Genomic DNA, 15,448 nt, shown 5'->3' on the forward strand with positions numbered 1-15,448 from the left:
GGTTTGTCTGTATTTTAGTAGATTACGATTTCCAACTCGTCGATTTCGTACATGAAGGCTGCCCAGTCACCAAGCGAGGCGGTATATCATATCGCCAAGGCCAGTCAATCTACAACGGAGTTGTAGATCGTGTTTACCTACGACTTACCGCTTTGTCAAACAAAATTTTCTGTGTACTTTTCTCGTTGCAAAAGGTGGGTGAGGACGAAGGAAATGATTCCCATATCGCGGAGACCAAGCAAATGCCAAACCAATTACCAGGTGCCCGTATTCAGCTTGAGAATGTGGAAGAACGCCATGTTCTAGGCATGTTTGATGCAAAACCTAATGGGAGCTGTCGGTGGTTTACTCTTGCCGCTGCTTACCGGTCTAAGAAAAATAATCAGTGGCAGCTTCAGGCAATTGGAGGATGCGGCAATGCCACATCGATTTACGATAGCATCGATGAAATCAATGTACTTCTCGCTGAGTTGCGAATCATCCAGACGTACGAAATTCGGGTACATTTCATTCAATCTGGAAGCGAAAGCGAGACCTCCACGACAGGGCATCGCGAGTGCGAAGAGTTCGCTCGACAGCTGGCAAAGAACATTCGCTTTGGACGAAATGGCCGCATCGTCCTAGTACCATTAGCTGAAGGCGATAGTAGCTCCAGCAAGTTTCGATTACGAATAGCACTGAAGCTGCAAGAAGTTGAGAACGAAATCGACGTATACACACACCGGAACTCAGCCAATCGAGCGCTGCCGACAATTCAGTCCATTTATCGCACCCTGCTACGGATTTTGGCTCAGAACGGAATCAAGGAATGCCTGCAGCAAAACCCCTTCGCCCCACAGAACAAGAGGGTTAAGCGGCATGTCGAATTTCGAGTTGTGAGTGCGCAGACAAATGACCCTGTGGAAAAAGTACATGTCTTCATCGAGAAGAACATCTCGTTTGATGCACTAAGCTCCAATTTAGCAAAGACCGTGCTTCCAACACTGATGATGGGCTCAAGACTCATGTCGATTCGACGTCGCCTGCAGAAGAAGCGTGCGATTGAAGTCATGCGTGAAGTGGCAGAAATGTTTGTGAATGAGTGCATCGCTAGAGCGTCCAAACGAGCAACGATAGCGGCCAACTTGAACGTAAAATTGATCTCCGTCGTTCGAGCACGAGCCATGCTGAGAAGAGTAATGCGTCAACGCTACGAGAAAATCAAAGTGAGCATTATCGAGAGAGCGCGGAAGAGTGAGCATGCTCGAGAGTACTCCCAAAGCTTCCCAATTCGACTGCAGCGGCTCTTTACGAACCGGCTGATCCTATCGGAATCTGAGCGTGAATTGCTGCAGCATTCAACAAGAGGAGAGCTCGCAGAGCTAGACCTCATGCTGCGAGGAGTTACTGTACCATTCAGAGAGAAAACAGTAATCGACGAGCGCGCTTTCCTCGAGGAATGGAGAAGCAAGCAGGCAAAATTCGCATCGGATGATCATTCAGGTGACCATTTAAAGAAAAGAGACGCAGGAGAACCGAATTCGTCGGACAATCAGACCATCTCGGAAGGCCAAGATCCTAAGCCGCCTGTAGATACTTCGGGGGGAACCATCAAAGATCGAAGGCAGTTGTTCGTGACAGACAGTGAAGGTAGAGCAAACTGTCGTCTCATTCCTGGTAGCTATTCGCTGTACGTGTTCCACCTCGACTACTTTGAATGGACGTCGCTTGTCGCCGTCTACCCTACAATTTCTGCCTCGGGACTGTACAGTGGTCCAACGACTGCGTCTTCCTCGCTTCAGGAAATAGTCATTCCTCTCGACGTCTACCGATGGACATACAGCTTGCAGTTGGTCGACTACTTCCACCCTCACGTCAACATCAAACTTGCTGGCATCCCACTGCAAATTACCAACAACTGCAGCTCGGAACGGCAAGTTGTTATGACCGACGCCACTGGCTGCGCGACGTGGGATGTATGCAAGGGTTTGTACGCTGTGGATGTGCTCAGAGAATGCAGTTGCGTTCTTTACTCGGCGTTAAAGCAGGTGGTTGTGGATGGAGGTCGCTATCGCACCTCGAGGACAATTACCATGCCTGTACTTTTCGGTGGTGTGAGGGTCACCGTGACTGTAGTCATTGCCAGCAAAGCCTCAAGCCATAAACCTTCCGAGCAGGCCAACATCCGATTCCATCCAGCCACCTCCTTTGGAAGCTTTGAAAGCGCTGCTGCTGGTGGAAGACGCAATGCCAAAATCCCTCTAGTCTGCGACTTATCCGTGAAAGATGAACACAGTGACGGCGATGTGGCAGTGGGTGGCTCAAGAGGATTCAAGCTGCGACTGGGAACATATTGCCTTGAGGTTACCACGCCCGAGTGTTTCCCCGTTCGCTTGCCAGTGAAAGTAACATGGGGAAGCAGCAGAACACAAGCGAAGGATGGCAATCGATACTTGGCCGTACTAAGTCCAGTGATCTCTGCTGAGAAGACGTTCCGTGTAGTTCTTTCGTACGTTGGTGGCCTGGAAAGCATGGACGTAATTCTCGAGGTGTGGAAGGACAAAGCAATGGTGGGGCATGCGTGGCGACAAAACTCGGAAGGTTGCGTCGGCCATGCTGAGCTGGAAACCATCAACAGTATTGAAGGTTGTGAGTACCAGTCGCTGCTGGTTCATTGTCAAGAAGGATTCAAGTACAGATGCATCGTGGCGTCGAATCTCTCTATGACACATTGCTTACGCCCTCAAATACAGATCTACTCGTCTGCAGGGCTTACATACCAGTGCTCGGAACCGCCTTCGATCGGCGAGTTGTACTGGCACGTGTGTTCGTGGGTGGGTGGGGCGCTTGTTCCCAGTAATTCACATGAGCTACCTCCTTCCTCTGGCGCAGCGAGCTCTTAGACACTTCGTGTGCGCATGGAGGCAGTTCGGATAGTCTACTGCTGAGAGCCCAGTGATGCGATAACTTGTTTGCAAACGGTAGAAATCACGTCCAGGCCTTCACTTGCCGCGTTCTCGGAGAGCTGCAAAATTGTTGCGTAGATCGCATCGACATCCACTGTAGCGCGAAGAGTATTTGCGCTCAGCAACGCCTCGAGCAGCTCCAGCGTGACGACGACGAGCTCGACATCCTCTTCGTAGAGAGGCCACCGAGCAAGAGGTTCGTGCAAAGTCTGTGTGACCATGTGCGGGTTCTCCATACAGAACGACACCACGTGAAGAAGCAGCTTGCGCTCTGCTCGGATCAATCCGCAGAGAATCATGAACGAGTGCACATTCTCCGAAGACACAACGGGATCCAGCAGAAAGCTAATGAAGTCGCTGATCCACGGATGATTTCCCACCTGCAGGACAATACACCGCGTTGTAATTAGCCCTCAGAAGAGCCTAGTGATCAATATTCCTGCAGCAACCACATACCTGGAAATTGTTGTTTTCAGCGCAACCAATAAGTACCGTCGCAACTGCTTCGGTGCGAAGGCGCAGAAATTTGCCCCACTGGGATCCGTCGAGCATTGCAGGCAACAAAGGGACCACTAGCTCATTGGCGAGTGGGTGGATATCGCAGCGACAGGCTGCTGCAACTCGAGTGAGACCCGATATGATGCGGTTGGCCGTTAACTTGGAGTACCGGGCGAGCTGATTGATGGCCTGGCAAATTGTCACGACGGCAAGCCGACGGCCAGTATCGTACTCGACATTGGCCCCAGGGACCGTAGATGCGCGTAGAACAGCGAGCACGTCACCGTAAACGCGCGGGTCGGCAAGAGTACCCGCTACGTTGTGCAAGAAGTCAACCTGGCACGTGAGCAACTTAGCTGCGTCGGGGTGGTGAAGCCAGGCGAGGAATGCCTCCACGAGCGTGTGTCGGATTGCTGAGCATGATCCCTTGGCACTGCGCCGTTCAGCCGAGTGCTTCTTAGAAAATAAAGAGAGGCCAGCCTGGAATTGTTTCGAGCAAGCATACATCAATACTTTGAACAAGCACACAGCATATCTGAACTTGGTTGCTTACCTCGAGTTGAGACATCACACCTCTCATGACCTTAAAAACGCCTTCAAGCGTAGGTGTAGCAAGCCTTTGCTGGAATAGGCAAATATCACGAACCGATTCCAGCAGTGCATTGATAAACTCGAAGTCAGGGAGAGCGGTCACTTTCGTTCCTCTCAACCTGGTAAACAGGGCAAAAAGAGTGAGAAAAAAATCACATGCCAACACTATAGTGTACGTACACTTTGGTCATCTCGTTGAGCGGGGTAGTAAGTGAGGTCGCACCGTTCGCCACGTCTTCTGTTGTGGTGCCACTCGCAATAACCCTGTACACAATAGCTAGCGCTTGTGCTGCCACCATTCGTCGGCTTTCCACCTCCAACCAGATGCAGAGCACCTTGCAGCAGTCCTCTTCCTGCTGCCTTGCAATCGCCATGGTAGAAGGTTTTTCCTCCTCTTCGTCAAGCGTCTCCAATCTGTCCGACTTGGCCTCCGCACTGGTGGTAAACATGGCATTGCTACTGGCAACCTTGGACTCATCCGCTTCCATCTCCTCGACAAACGAGGGCAGCGCCAATAACGCAAATGTATTGGGGGTTGTGTAAGGCGACTTCGCTTCCAAGAGCACGGCAACCGTCGTCGCCAGCTCCACCTTAACCGCTTCCGCCACAGCAGTCTCCTGTTTCTCTGCACCCTCCTTCGTCAACAGCGCCAATAGTTGTGGCAGCACCTGCACAACAAGAGACAAAACATTCCAATTAACCCCCTGCATCCCCCCAAACCAAGCAGAAAAAATACGTTACCTCCGTGAAGATAGCTTCTCTCGCGGCTGGGTGGGTCTGCAGTGCCACCGTCACATATTCGCACGCCGGACGCAGCAGCGTGTTCAGCCGCAGCGCGGACTGCTCCGCTGCAACACCCTTAAACAACGGGAACAGCCACCTGAGCTGCTTGAGCACGTCGCCCGCTGGAACCTGCTCGCCGAAGCTCTCGAGCACCCGCGTAGTGCCCATGAGCGCCACTGCCTTGAGTCCGTAGTAGCACTTGTGCGTCCACTCGGGGTACTGCAGCACCCTGTCGAACGCGTCTCGGTACCGCTGCAGCAGCGGTGTCATGGCTTGTCGCTCTGTCACGTAGCGAATAGTCTGCAACCAGCCAGCAAATTAGCAGCACTTTAGCTCCCTTTTGCCTGCATCAAGCTGCTGCTATTGCATTGCATTGCATTGCATTGAATTGAATTGAATTGCGTACCAGCGACGCAGCGGACAGCAGCGTGCCGAGTTCGACCTCGTGGCCATGGGGCAGCGGCTGCTGATTGGCTAGGAACTCGCCCATGGCGTCGTCCAGCTCCTCGACCACCTGCAGCAGGAAGACGAAGGTGGCGTCCACGCCGACGCTCGTGGAGTGGACGCACTCCTGCACGTAGGCTGGCGGGGAATGATACACGTCAAAACTGGGCCTAATTCCTCGATTCCGGCGGCGAAAACGCGCGGAAAAGCGTGAGCAACGCACCGGCGACACCTCCCGACTGCGGGTCCAACAGGGCGCGCGCCAGATCGCGCTGCATGCGGCGCGGCGCAGGCGTCTCGGAGCTCGACGGGGTGCTGCTGGGGGTAGCCATTTTGGTCAAATGACACGCCGGCAAACATGATTTGGACCGGTGGTTGGCTCGGAGGGCGCCGCATACAGATTCCAAGTGAGAAAATGACAAAAACGGGTGCACCGCTTCAACATGTCTCCGAAGCAATTGCACGCTGAAAAATGTCCGCGCTTGGCGCAGAGAAGGTGTGTGTACTATAATAAGATAGGGGAGGTGGTCTGGCTGCGATGGTTGATGGGGTTCCTCCTTAGTTATCATTGACACGAGCATTTTAGCTAGCCAGCGGCCAGACGGGCTGGAGTGACCTGCGTTTGAATACCGAGCCGCTCGTCTCCTCGAGGCGCTGGGCGAAGGCTGCCGATGCCGGTGCCGCCGGGGCGGTCGATCGATTGCGGGCCGCAATCGGCAGCACCAGCGGGGTCCACGCGCGCGGCCGACCAGGCCATCGCCGAATTGTGCCCGGTGTGGACCAGTGGTTTCGCTGCTCAACCGGACACGCAAAGCGGACGAGGCGCCGCCGTGAATCCGCCCGCCAGGCACGGGACTGGAGCCCCCGTCGGTCCTTCCCGCCACTGGCCACTGGCCCGTCTTGAGGCACGAAAGCGCAGAGCCCCAACATTCACTGCCGGTGGCCAGCGCTAACGCTGGAATGAGTTCATAAGACCGTGCTGCTGAGCTCATGGTCGCTTCCAGAGCCGAATGGTCCGCCGCGCGAAGAGAGCATCCTTGGCGAAGGAAAAAATCGAAGATGTGACGGTTGCAACGGAGAGGAACTAACCTATTCAAGTAGGTTAGACTCGATTTGTAACAACGGAAGTAGGTTTATGCTGCAACATACTTACTGCTCTTAGTACACATGAAATGACTCATGTAGTACTTGATCCAAGGCAATGTGCCGACGTTGCTTCAATTAAAGTCACGATGAAAGCGCAGCAAGCATACGTGTCAGTTGGAAAAGATGTCAGGAGTGATTCTTGAAGCATGCCCTCTGCAATCCAGCTCGCTCTCCTCTTTTAGGTCTGACTTTATCGGAAAAACCTTAACCACTTGGAGAAAAAGCACCCGAATTCGCTTCGTTATTCCTAAGATGCATCATCGTCTTTGAACATTTGACAGGCGCGGTTTGAAAGGGTACTAACCATGCAAACCATTTACGGTGTTGATATTTGCCGCCCGCATTTTCTCAGCCATACTTCCTGAAACACTTTCGCTCATGGACGGGAATGCTGCAAGAAGTTTAAATCGTAAAAACAAGTACTATATTATTATAATAAAAAATTGCTATCATTCGAACTGTAAGGTTCTGGTCTCAAAGTCTAGGTCGCAAAACTACTTACCAGCTGTTACACAACCTACTGCAACAAATCTCGACAAAATCTACCTGAATAAGTTAGTTCCTCGGGCCTTGAAGACGCCCGCAGAAGAGCCCACGTTCTCCGGCTCACTTTCCCTCGTTGCACTGAATGGCAAGCACTGCGCTGCTCCGCGGCCAAGACGCAGCACTGACAGCACTGCTCGCCTGCAGCAGCGAGATGCCGCACCGACCGACAAGAAGATGTATTATACGCACTGTTCACTCAGCACTTCGGGGGACGCCACGCCCGACTGTTGAGGCGGATCCGGCGCCGCTGATCCCCATCAAATCGCGCCGCTTGGGGGCCAATCCGAGACGCTTGTAGCCACTCCGGGCGCACAGAGCCGCGGCGGCGCTTCCATTTCGAGCGTGTCGCGTCGCCTAGGGGGGAACGAGGTCCTCACAACCGAATTCGAGCGACCAGCAGCAGCAATGGCCTCGGGCGTCCAGGTCGACGGGGACGCGCACGCGGAGCTGCGTCCGCTGCGCATCCGCGTGTCCACGCCCGTGTCCGACAGTGCAGACACACCTGACGGCGAAGGGTCCGCGCGCGGCGCCAAACGCCCGCGACGAGAGGAGGCCGCGCTGTTCCTGGAGAAGACGTACGAGCTGCTGGAGCGCTGCCCGCCCGAGCTGGCCAGCTGGACGGCGCGCGGCGACAGCTTCGTGGTGAAGCAGCCGATGGCCTTCGCGGAGCACGTGATCCCCACGTACTTCAAGCACCGCAAGTTCAGCTCCTTCGTGCGGCAGCTCAATCTCTACGGCTTCCGCAAGGTGCGCGCCACGTCCGCGGCGGCCGACGAGGCGGCGGAGACGGAGGACGCGGCCGAGGACGCCAGCCCCAAGGGCTGGTGGGAGTTCCGCCACGAGCGGTTCGTCCGCGGCCGGAGAGACCTGCTGTGCGAGATCAGACGCCGCTCGCCCAGCGACGCGCGGGCGTCCACGCCCCTGGGCGCCGCCACGCCCATCGAGCGCGTCGAGTTCGACGAGCTGCGTGCGGAGGTGGGCGGCCTGCGCGAGGAGATGCAGAAGATGCAGCGCAGCAACCAGCAGCTGGCCTCCCTGCTGCAGACGATGCTGCAGCGCTTCAACGGCCCGGAGAACGACGGCGGCAAAAGCTTGAACCGACAGGACTTCGCGGCCTTCGCCAGCTCTCCGTCGGTGGCGCCGGCCCCGCACCGGTCGCTGCCGTCGATTGCGTTACCCAGCCCGACGGCGAGCGCCACGGGACCTCAACTTGCACTGCTGCAGCTCCGACAGGGCCTCGGGACGCCGCGCGACATCAGGACGCCCAGGACCCCGGCGTCGGGCTCGTTCCACTTGAGACCCGTGCAGTCGCTCATGGCGAATCTCAGCCCCAGCAGCCGACCCACGCCGAGTCCGAGACCCAACCATAGCTACGTGACCACGCCAGGTGGTACCGGTAGCTTCGACCAGCAACAGCAGCAGCAGCAGGAACAGCTCAGCAGGAACCAGCAGCGATGGTACCAAACCACGCCACTTAGTCAACCATCCCCGACGACAAACCGTTCCCCACTTAAGCGCCTGCGCGTTGACTCAGCTACTTCCGTTTCCGAACCTCAGGGCACGTACGACGCCCGCTCTCCAGAGGACGTCGCGGTTCGTGAGCTGAGTCGCGTCGCGTCGGAGATCCGCGCAGACCTGCTGGCCTGCATCACAGCGCGTGTGACGGGCTTTTTGCGCGTGCACCGCGACCAGGCTGGACCGACACGCGAAGCCGACGCCGAGGCCGTGGCGGAAGCTGTGGGCTCGGACATCCGCCAGAAGCTCGCGCAGCTACAGGCGTCCACGTCAACGTCGGACCCAATGCTCCTAGATGCGGAGACAACTTGTATGTACCGCGTGGAGATTTTGAAGTTCATCTCCCGCGAACTACCGCGCGCCGTGCAGGATGCCGTGGACAAACGGCTCCCGGCGCCGGAGAAACTTAAACAGCGGCCAGCGAAAGACCGATCGCTGCTCGCGTTGCTGGTGCAGAAGGCTCAGAAGGCACTGGAACGCCAAATGCACTCTGAGACGGCTGCAGTAAGTACAGGGCGCCGATGAACGAAGTTGGAAGTCGCCAAATAATTTGATTATAGTTAAGCTTTACATGTCGTTGGTAGTTACAATAGCAGTTGGGAGAGCGAGCTGTCGTCTTGAATAGCGCGCGATACCTCGGCCATCGTGACGCAGGAGGAAAGCTTCGTCGTCCAGAACGCGCGGACCGACATGGCAGCAGCAGTCCGCGAAGACTTGTCGCGCTTGCCGCCACTCTTCACCAGTGCATAGCAGTCGAGCGACATCAAATGGGTCTGCAGCTCTTCACGCGACAAGCGAGGGACCCACGCAGTCTGCGGTTTGCCACGGAGACGCGCGAGCTCCTCGCTAACCTGGTTCATATCACACTTGCGCAGATTTCCGCGAGGACTGGAGCTGCTGTCGTTGTCGTTGTCGTTGCAGCCAGGGGCGAGAGCGGTTATCACGTACAGTAGCAGCTTCGCTTGTCTTGGCAACTGCTTGATCTGCTGAACCACCGGAGACGAGAGCATCGAGTTCACGCACTGGAAAACATCACGCATTGTTATCTTCGCGGGTGTCGGGGTCGGCGCAGTCTTGTCCGAGTGCGAAGGGCTCGAACCACCTGCACGCTGAAGCGCGTGGCGAGCAGACTGCTGCAGCAAGCTGATGGCCAGGCGCGCGTCGCCATCGCGGGAAGCCACTTTCCTCGCAATCAGCTCGACCGCCCGCGGCTCGATGAAGCTGGAAATGTCGGAAGCTTGCGAGCCTGCAGGGAGTGCATTCTGCAGGTAGCTCTGCATGATCAGCAACAGATCCTGGTGTGTGTACGAGCCGAAGACAACGCGCGGAACGTGCGAGTCGACGGCATTGTCGCCGGTAACGTGAACGCGCGAGATCTGCTCGTACATGTCGACGCCGTTCATGATACCCAGGAACTTGACGTCCCGCGGTGCGGCCGCAGCCCACCGCACGAAGAAGTGGAGCACCTCCTTGACCGTCGGCTGCATGCGCGCCGGAAGGCGCAGCAACTGGTCCACTTCATCCAGCACGACGACGACCGACTGTGCCTTGGTTCTCACTGCCCCTCGCTGCGACGCCACGAACAAGTCCATCTCGAAGGGGTCGAGTCGTTCCGGCAGTTTCCAGCTCGTCTCCTGCGTCACCATCTGCGCCACCGCCGCATACAACGCCGCGGGGTCCGTGAACGTGCTGCAGTTGAGCTTGACCGCGGTCTTGGCGCTCTTTCCGCTGCGCTTGCGCTTCAGCGAGGGCGCAACCGCCTCCACCGTCTCGAAGCCTTGTTCCGCCAGCAGCTCGCTCACCGAGGAGCTCTTGCCCGTTCCTGGGGGGCCGATGATGAAGAGACTGGCCTGCTGCTCGCCCTGCAGCACGCCGCGCACGACCTGGTGCTCCTCCGCGCGGCCGACAATGGGCGAACTGGCGTGCAGCATCTGACCCGAGCAGATGCGCTGCAGCACGGCCTGCGGGTCCTCCGCTGGGCCCGAGTACAGCAGCGTGCGGCACAGCGACACGCGCTTGGCGACGCTCGTCTTGGTCTCGGCCTTGGCCTGGGCCTTGGACGGCGTCTTGAGCACACTGAGCACCGGCGTGCGCGGCTTGGGGTGGTGCGGGGTGAGCAGCAGCGGCGACGCGGACACGTCGTCGGTCTTGCGCTTCTTGGGGGCCGGCGGGCTGAGCGGCGCGTTGGCGGCCGCCTCCAGCGCGCGCAGCCGCCGCTGCAGCTGCTGCGCCAGCTCGGGCATTAGCTCGCGCTTCTGTGCTCGTGTGCGCATTGCAGGAGTGAAGGGAGGGAGAGAGAGAGAGGAAGGGGAGGACGACACGACACGGACGCAACACACTCAAAGGACACAGAGGACGAGCTTGCTCTTTCAAAGGCGAATGCGGTTGTGAGCGTGGCGATGGATGGCGCGAAACGCAAATTGCGCGCGAAAACCGAGTTGACCAATAGGGAGGTTGCGTTTCGAGTTTGGACGAATCACAAGGCAGCGTTCAGAAGTGTACCAGATACGCGGTACGGTATCAGACGCCGCGTACCGGTTTGAAACCTCTCCCGCCCAAAATCGCCGCGGCCTCGTCGGAAGGTCTCATTCCTCAATTTCCAGCTCGGGCAGCAGCTCCTTCTCCTCTTCTCCAGCTTCTCCTCTCTCGACTCGACCATGTCTGGACGCGGCAAAGGCGGCAAGGGACTCGGCAAGGGCGGCGCCAAGCGTCACCGCAAGGTCCTCCGCGACAACATCCAGGGCATCACCAAGCCGGCCATCCGCCGCCTTGCTCGCCGTGGCGGCGTCAAGCGCATCTCCGGCCTCATCTACGAGGAGACGCGCGGCGTCCTCAAGGTCTTCCTGGAGAACGTCATCCGCGACTCCGTGACGTACACGGAGCACGCGCGCCGCAAGACCGTGACGGCCATGGACGTCGTGTACGCGCTCAAGCGCCAGGGACGCACCCTCTACGGCTTCGGCGGATAAGCGCGGTAAGCGTAGGCGTTTTGACTGCACTTTGCAATCAGGGCAAACCACTATTTTCTGCAGTATTGGCTGGCTAAAAGCTAGCCTTTGCTGTTTGGAGCGCTAGCTCCTTACTCTACTCCTGGTGTTTTTTAACACCACCCGTTTCAAAGGAAATCGTCTGAGGCTTCTATCAAAGACACCAACATTTTGGCAGATTTGCTCTAGATCAGTAGATCGCCATAAGATGAAACTGTGACTTGGAATCAACTGCACCAGATATGCCATTGACATCGATACCCTCGAAAAGTACATCTAAAATAAATGTAGCTCTGAGCTTGGAGGAGAATTGAAGCGGTGAACCCACAAAGCTTTGATATTCATAAGTTACAGCATGCTGCATCCAGCGAAGGTTGATGATCCGCTGTCAACAACTAGGGTAGGCTCTTCAGTACGCGACCGCTTCGTTGGTGGTAGTATCCGAGGGGACCACGAGCTTGACGGGCTCTGCGGTGGCCAAGAGCTTCAGGCGCTCAATACGCGAGGTCAGCAAAGGATGGGACGTGTCACCCAAGTAGTTGCCGCGCTCGTCAATCATCCACGTCTTGAGCACTGAACGCAATTCGCAGTTCCGGGACAACCTTCGCTGAAAGCAGTTGATCCCTCCACGAGCGTAGCCACTTTCAGCAGCCACCTGGTCGGCTTCGTGCTCCAAGCTCCATGACAGATACCAGTTGCCGCCGACGATACCGAGCACTCCGACAATGCCAGCGACCAACTTGTTCGGGATCTTGTGGATAGCAATAAAACTGCCCACCAGCGACGCCGGCAGGAAGGCACCCGTGTACATGGAGTGGTTCTTAGCGATGTGTGCGCTTTCATGCGCCAGTACAAAGTCGATTTCGTCGCGCTTGGGGATGTCGTACTTTTGGTGCAGGTGAGCCGGCGCGTGGAAGGCATCGTACAGCTCCATGGGCAGCACGATGCACGCACCGCGGCGACCGACGGTGAGGTTGGCTCCCATCGATGCTCCAGCAGTCTCCTCGGCAACGCGAATCGATATCCGTTCCGGGTTCTTCACGCCGACGCGGGCAGCGATTCTGCGCACATTGACAGCAAAGGGGTCCTTCTGGTCGAGCTCATGGGAGTCCAGTCCCTGCGCCAGTCGCAGCGAGTGCGTACTCGTGGGCTCCGCAATGGGATACGATGCGTATCCGTAGATCAGCAGCGCCGACGCGCCGATGAACCGCTTCGAGTACAGAGCTGTCGACATGAGCCTGATCGCCGCCCGGGTGGCCAATTTCCAAATGGGCTCCGCATCGCCGGGCACTTGTGGTGGTGTAACGCGCATGATGCTGCCTGCCTGACCTTGATACGGCTTTCCTGTTGCGGTGGTCCGCAGCGTGTGTCTTTGCTCCACCGCAAACGACGTTGGCTTTGTATGTTGCTTGCCTCTGCTGCCGATGCCCGCAGATTTGATTGAGCAACTGACACGCTGTCACGGCTTGAGCCTTCGAGGTGCTGGGATCTAGTCGACTCAGGCGTCTTGGGAGCAGGAGTCTTCGCTGCTGCTGATAGCGAGGAGGTGCTGAACTGGAATTCGGTTGTGCGCCATGTCCTGCGCAGCGCTCGATGACGCACGTCGCCCGATTGTAGCCACAGAAATGTCGTTGACCAGGAAAAACGGTCGGCTTGTTGATTGGCTGAAAATCGGATGTCCGCGCTCCGATTGGTGGAGGTGGAGGGAAATGTGTCGCACCGACCTGAAGTGTAGCCATCTCGGTGATTTAAATCTGTGCACTTGGTCTCCTCAGGGTCACTTTCATTGCTCGTACGTCCACGGGACATACGAAGGACTACGCGTGACGGAAGTCCTGCTTGCCGTTCTTGCAATACGGACAATACTTCTCGGCCTCGAAGTCTGGAGAGCGTCGGTCGTCCTCGGTCAGCGGACTACGGCACACGAAGCAGGAGGTGGTGGCCGCTTCTGTTAGATCCGGCTTGAGCGCCACGCGATCGTCGAAGATGTAGCAGTCGCCCTTGTAGTGCGCGCCGCCTACCCTTTCAAAGTACTTCAAGATGCCTCCGTCCAGCTGATAAACCTCCTTGTGACCCTCGTTCAGCAGCGCGTACGATGCTTTCTCGCAACGCACGCCGCCAGTGCAAAACATCACGATGGGCTTCTCCTTCGGCACCTGCTGCAGCTGCGTCTTTGCTTCGCTCGGAAACTCGCGGAAGCTCTTGATGTTCAGGTCCACAGCGTTTTCAAACGTGCCCAAGCGAACTTCGTAGTCGTTTCTGAATCACAGCCACACCACCAACCGATCCACCGTCAGTTCATGCCGCTCACGTTCTCTCCCTTCACTGCATTACGGATGCACCTAGTGTCCAGCACGACCATGTCTTTGCCGCTGTCCATCCACGTCTTGAACTCTTCAGCCGAGATGTGAGCAGCTAGTCCCTCCACCGCCGGGTTGACCTCTTCCATTCCCATCGAAATGACTTCCTTCTTGATCTTCACCAGCATCCTCGGCAGCGTCATTCGTTCAGAGTACGAGTCCTTGAACTCCAGTCCACGGATGTCCGAACGCAGCGCAACAATTGCGTCCTTCATGGCCTCCACTGCATCCGAAGTCCCAGACAGCCGAATGTTCACTCCTTCGGCGGACAACAGTATCGTCCCGCGCAGCTTCTCCTCGCCGAACCGCGCAGCAACTTCCAGCAACTGCTGCTTGAGCTCCGGCAATCGCTCTGCGCGGAACACGCAGAAGCCATAGGCCGACGTGTTCACGTACGCCACCTTCGCGGAGTCCGTGGTCGCCATCGCCGCTTTCTAGCCTCTCGTTTGACGCCGCCTTCTAATAGAGGCGTCTTCTAACGCATTGCGTTGTATTCATTACTTACTAGTAATTTATTACGGAGCACGTAATTTATCATTACACATGGTAATTTACGATACGTATTACGGGAGACGGGCTTCAAGGTGAAGTTTACGGCGATCCGTCAATTGCATTCAGCAATGAGTGGCCATGACGTGAGTAGATGGTCTAGAGAGAGTACGGGCTTTAAGTTACAATACCACGTATTAATATATATACCTATGTACAGTATCACTTTTTCATTTTTGCCCGTTACGAACCCAAGCTTCCACTACGTTACACATCTGTTCAAGCATCCCACGAGCTGAGCAGGAGAACTGGTCGCGGGAACGAGCACGAGCAGCAAAAATAGCCTGCGAGCGCGCTCTTGAGCGGGTCGTGCTAGAGCAACCGAAAATGCACTGAATAAAATGGGTTGCTACACCGAAAATCGTCTATGTTTTCGGTATTATATAAGGTTTAGGAGTTCAACGTTAGAACATCAATTATTACAGGGAGAGGGTGAAAACCAAACCAGCCAAAGCCAGCCAAATTGGCGGCTTCATATCTGTAGATGCGTTTGCTGCTCGCTCTTCCAGGACCACTGGATAGACCTACCCTCTCTCTGCAATTCTATGAGGGTAAACTCATCTTCGTACCTACCGTATTGCCTAAGCGGGCCACTTTCTTCCCCTTCGTAGCCGTCGTTTTGGGGATTTGACTCAAATCCCCAAATTTTGAGGGCCGTGACATCCATCCCCGAGAACCGGTTTCATTTTCGGTTGTTCTAGCCTTCTCCCTCTTGAGCGCACTCTCGGAATTCGATTCGACAGAGGGGCGACAACATAAACAGCATAATTTATTGAATAAAAATAAATTACTAGGCCCGCATTCGTTATTATAGAATAGAGCTAAAGGGGGCAAAGAGCGGTGCCCTCTGAAGTTGCATTTTTTTCAAAAGTACTATTCCACTGATATCAATATTTTAATATGTTTAAAAAGATGCTCAAAATGATGTAGTAGCTAGTAATCTGGGACGAGGTACCAATTAATACTACTGCAGTAGCTAGTAACTCAGATTGACCCCGTGTATTACTATCAACTACTGTCGCGCACTTGGAGAAATCCAGAGGCGTGTGGCAATCTCCGGCTTCCACAAAGCAGGAATTCTGGT

At 56.0% G+C, this 15,448-nt stretch overlaps 6 protein-coding genes across 6 annotated transcripts; 2 read left to right on the plus strand and 4 right to left on the minus strand.

The window, feature by feature from the left end:
- Nucleotides 1-2,917: 2,917 nt before the first annotated feature.
- IUM83_10464 (uncharacterized protein) lies at nt 2,918-5,593 on the minus strand (the record flags this gene model as incomplete). Its single annotated transcript, XM_067934973.1, has 7 exons — nt 2,918-3,325; nt 3,402-3,923; nt 3,997-4,153; nt 4,215-4,702; nt 4,776-5,117; nt 5,224-5,399; nt 5,485-5,593. 7 exons carry the CDS (start codon nt 5,591-5,593, stop codon nt 2,918-2,920), a joined length of 2,202 nt encoding a protein of 733 aa, XP_067781519.1.
- A 1,765-nt stretch (nt 5,594-7,358) lies between these two features.
- IUM83_10465 (putative HSF-type DNA-binding) lies at nt 7,359-8,993 on the plus strand (the record flags this gene model as incomplete). The annotated part of the gene is made up of 1 exon (XM_067934974.1): nt 7,359-8,993. One exon carries the CDS (start codon nt 7,359-7,361, stop codon nt 8,991-8,993), a length of 1,635 nt encoding a protein of 544 aa, XP_067781518.1.
- Nucleotides 8,994-9,052: 59 nt separating this feature from the next.
- On the minus strand, nt 9,053-10,711 carry IUM83_10466 (cell division control protein cdc6; the record flags this gene model as incomplete). The annotated part of the gene is made up of 1 exon (XM_067934975.1): nt 9,053-10,711. One exon carries the CDS (start codon nt 10,709-10,711, stop codon nt 9,053-9,055), a length of 1,659 nt encoding a protein of 552 aa, XP_067781521.1.
- A 414-nt stretch (nt 10,712-11,125) lies between these two features.
- Nucleotides 11,126-11,437, plus strand: IUM83_10467 (histone H4; the record flags this gene model as incomplete). Its single annotated transcript, XM_067934976.1, has 1 exon — nt 11,126-11,437. One exon carries the CDS (start codon nt 11,126-11,128, stop codon nt 11,435-11,437), a length of 312 nt encoding a protein of 103 aa, XP_067781520.1.
- Nucleotides 11,438-11,864: 427 nt separating this feature from the next.
- On the minus strand, nt 11,865-12,767 carry IUM83_10468 (putative metalloprotease family M48X; the record flags this gene model as incomplete). The annotated part of the gene is made up of 1 exon (XM_067934977.1): nt 11,865-12,767. The coding sequence occupies one exon, from the start codon at nt 12,765-12,767 to the stop codon at nt 11,865-11,867; it is 903 nt and encodes a 300-aa protein (XP_067781496.1).
- A 505-nt stretch (nt 12,768-13,272) lies between these two features.
- On the minus strand, nt 13,273-14,240 carry IUM83_10469 (Uncharacterized protein family UPF0176; the record flags this gene model as incomplete). The annotated part of the gene is made up of 2 exons (XM_067934978.1): nt 13,273-13,714; nt 13,798-14,240. 2 exons carry the CDS (start codon nt 14,238-14,240, stop codon nt 13,273-13,275), a joined length of 885 nt encoding a protein of 294 aa, XP_067781495.1.
- Nucleotides 14,241-15,448: the final 1,208 nt, after the last annotated feature.

The sequence above is a fragment of the Phytophthora cinnamomi genome, assembly GCF_018691715.1.
Source record: "Phytophthora cinnamomi strain GKB4 chromosome Unknown Contig117, whole genome shotgun sequence".
In the NCBI taxonomy this organism is placed as follows: domain Eukaryota; phylum Oomycota; class Peronosporomycetes; order Peronosporales; family Peronosporaceae; genus Phytophthora; species Phytophthora cinnamomi.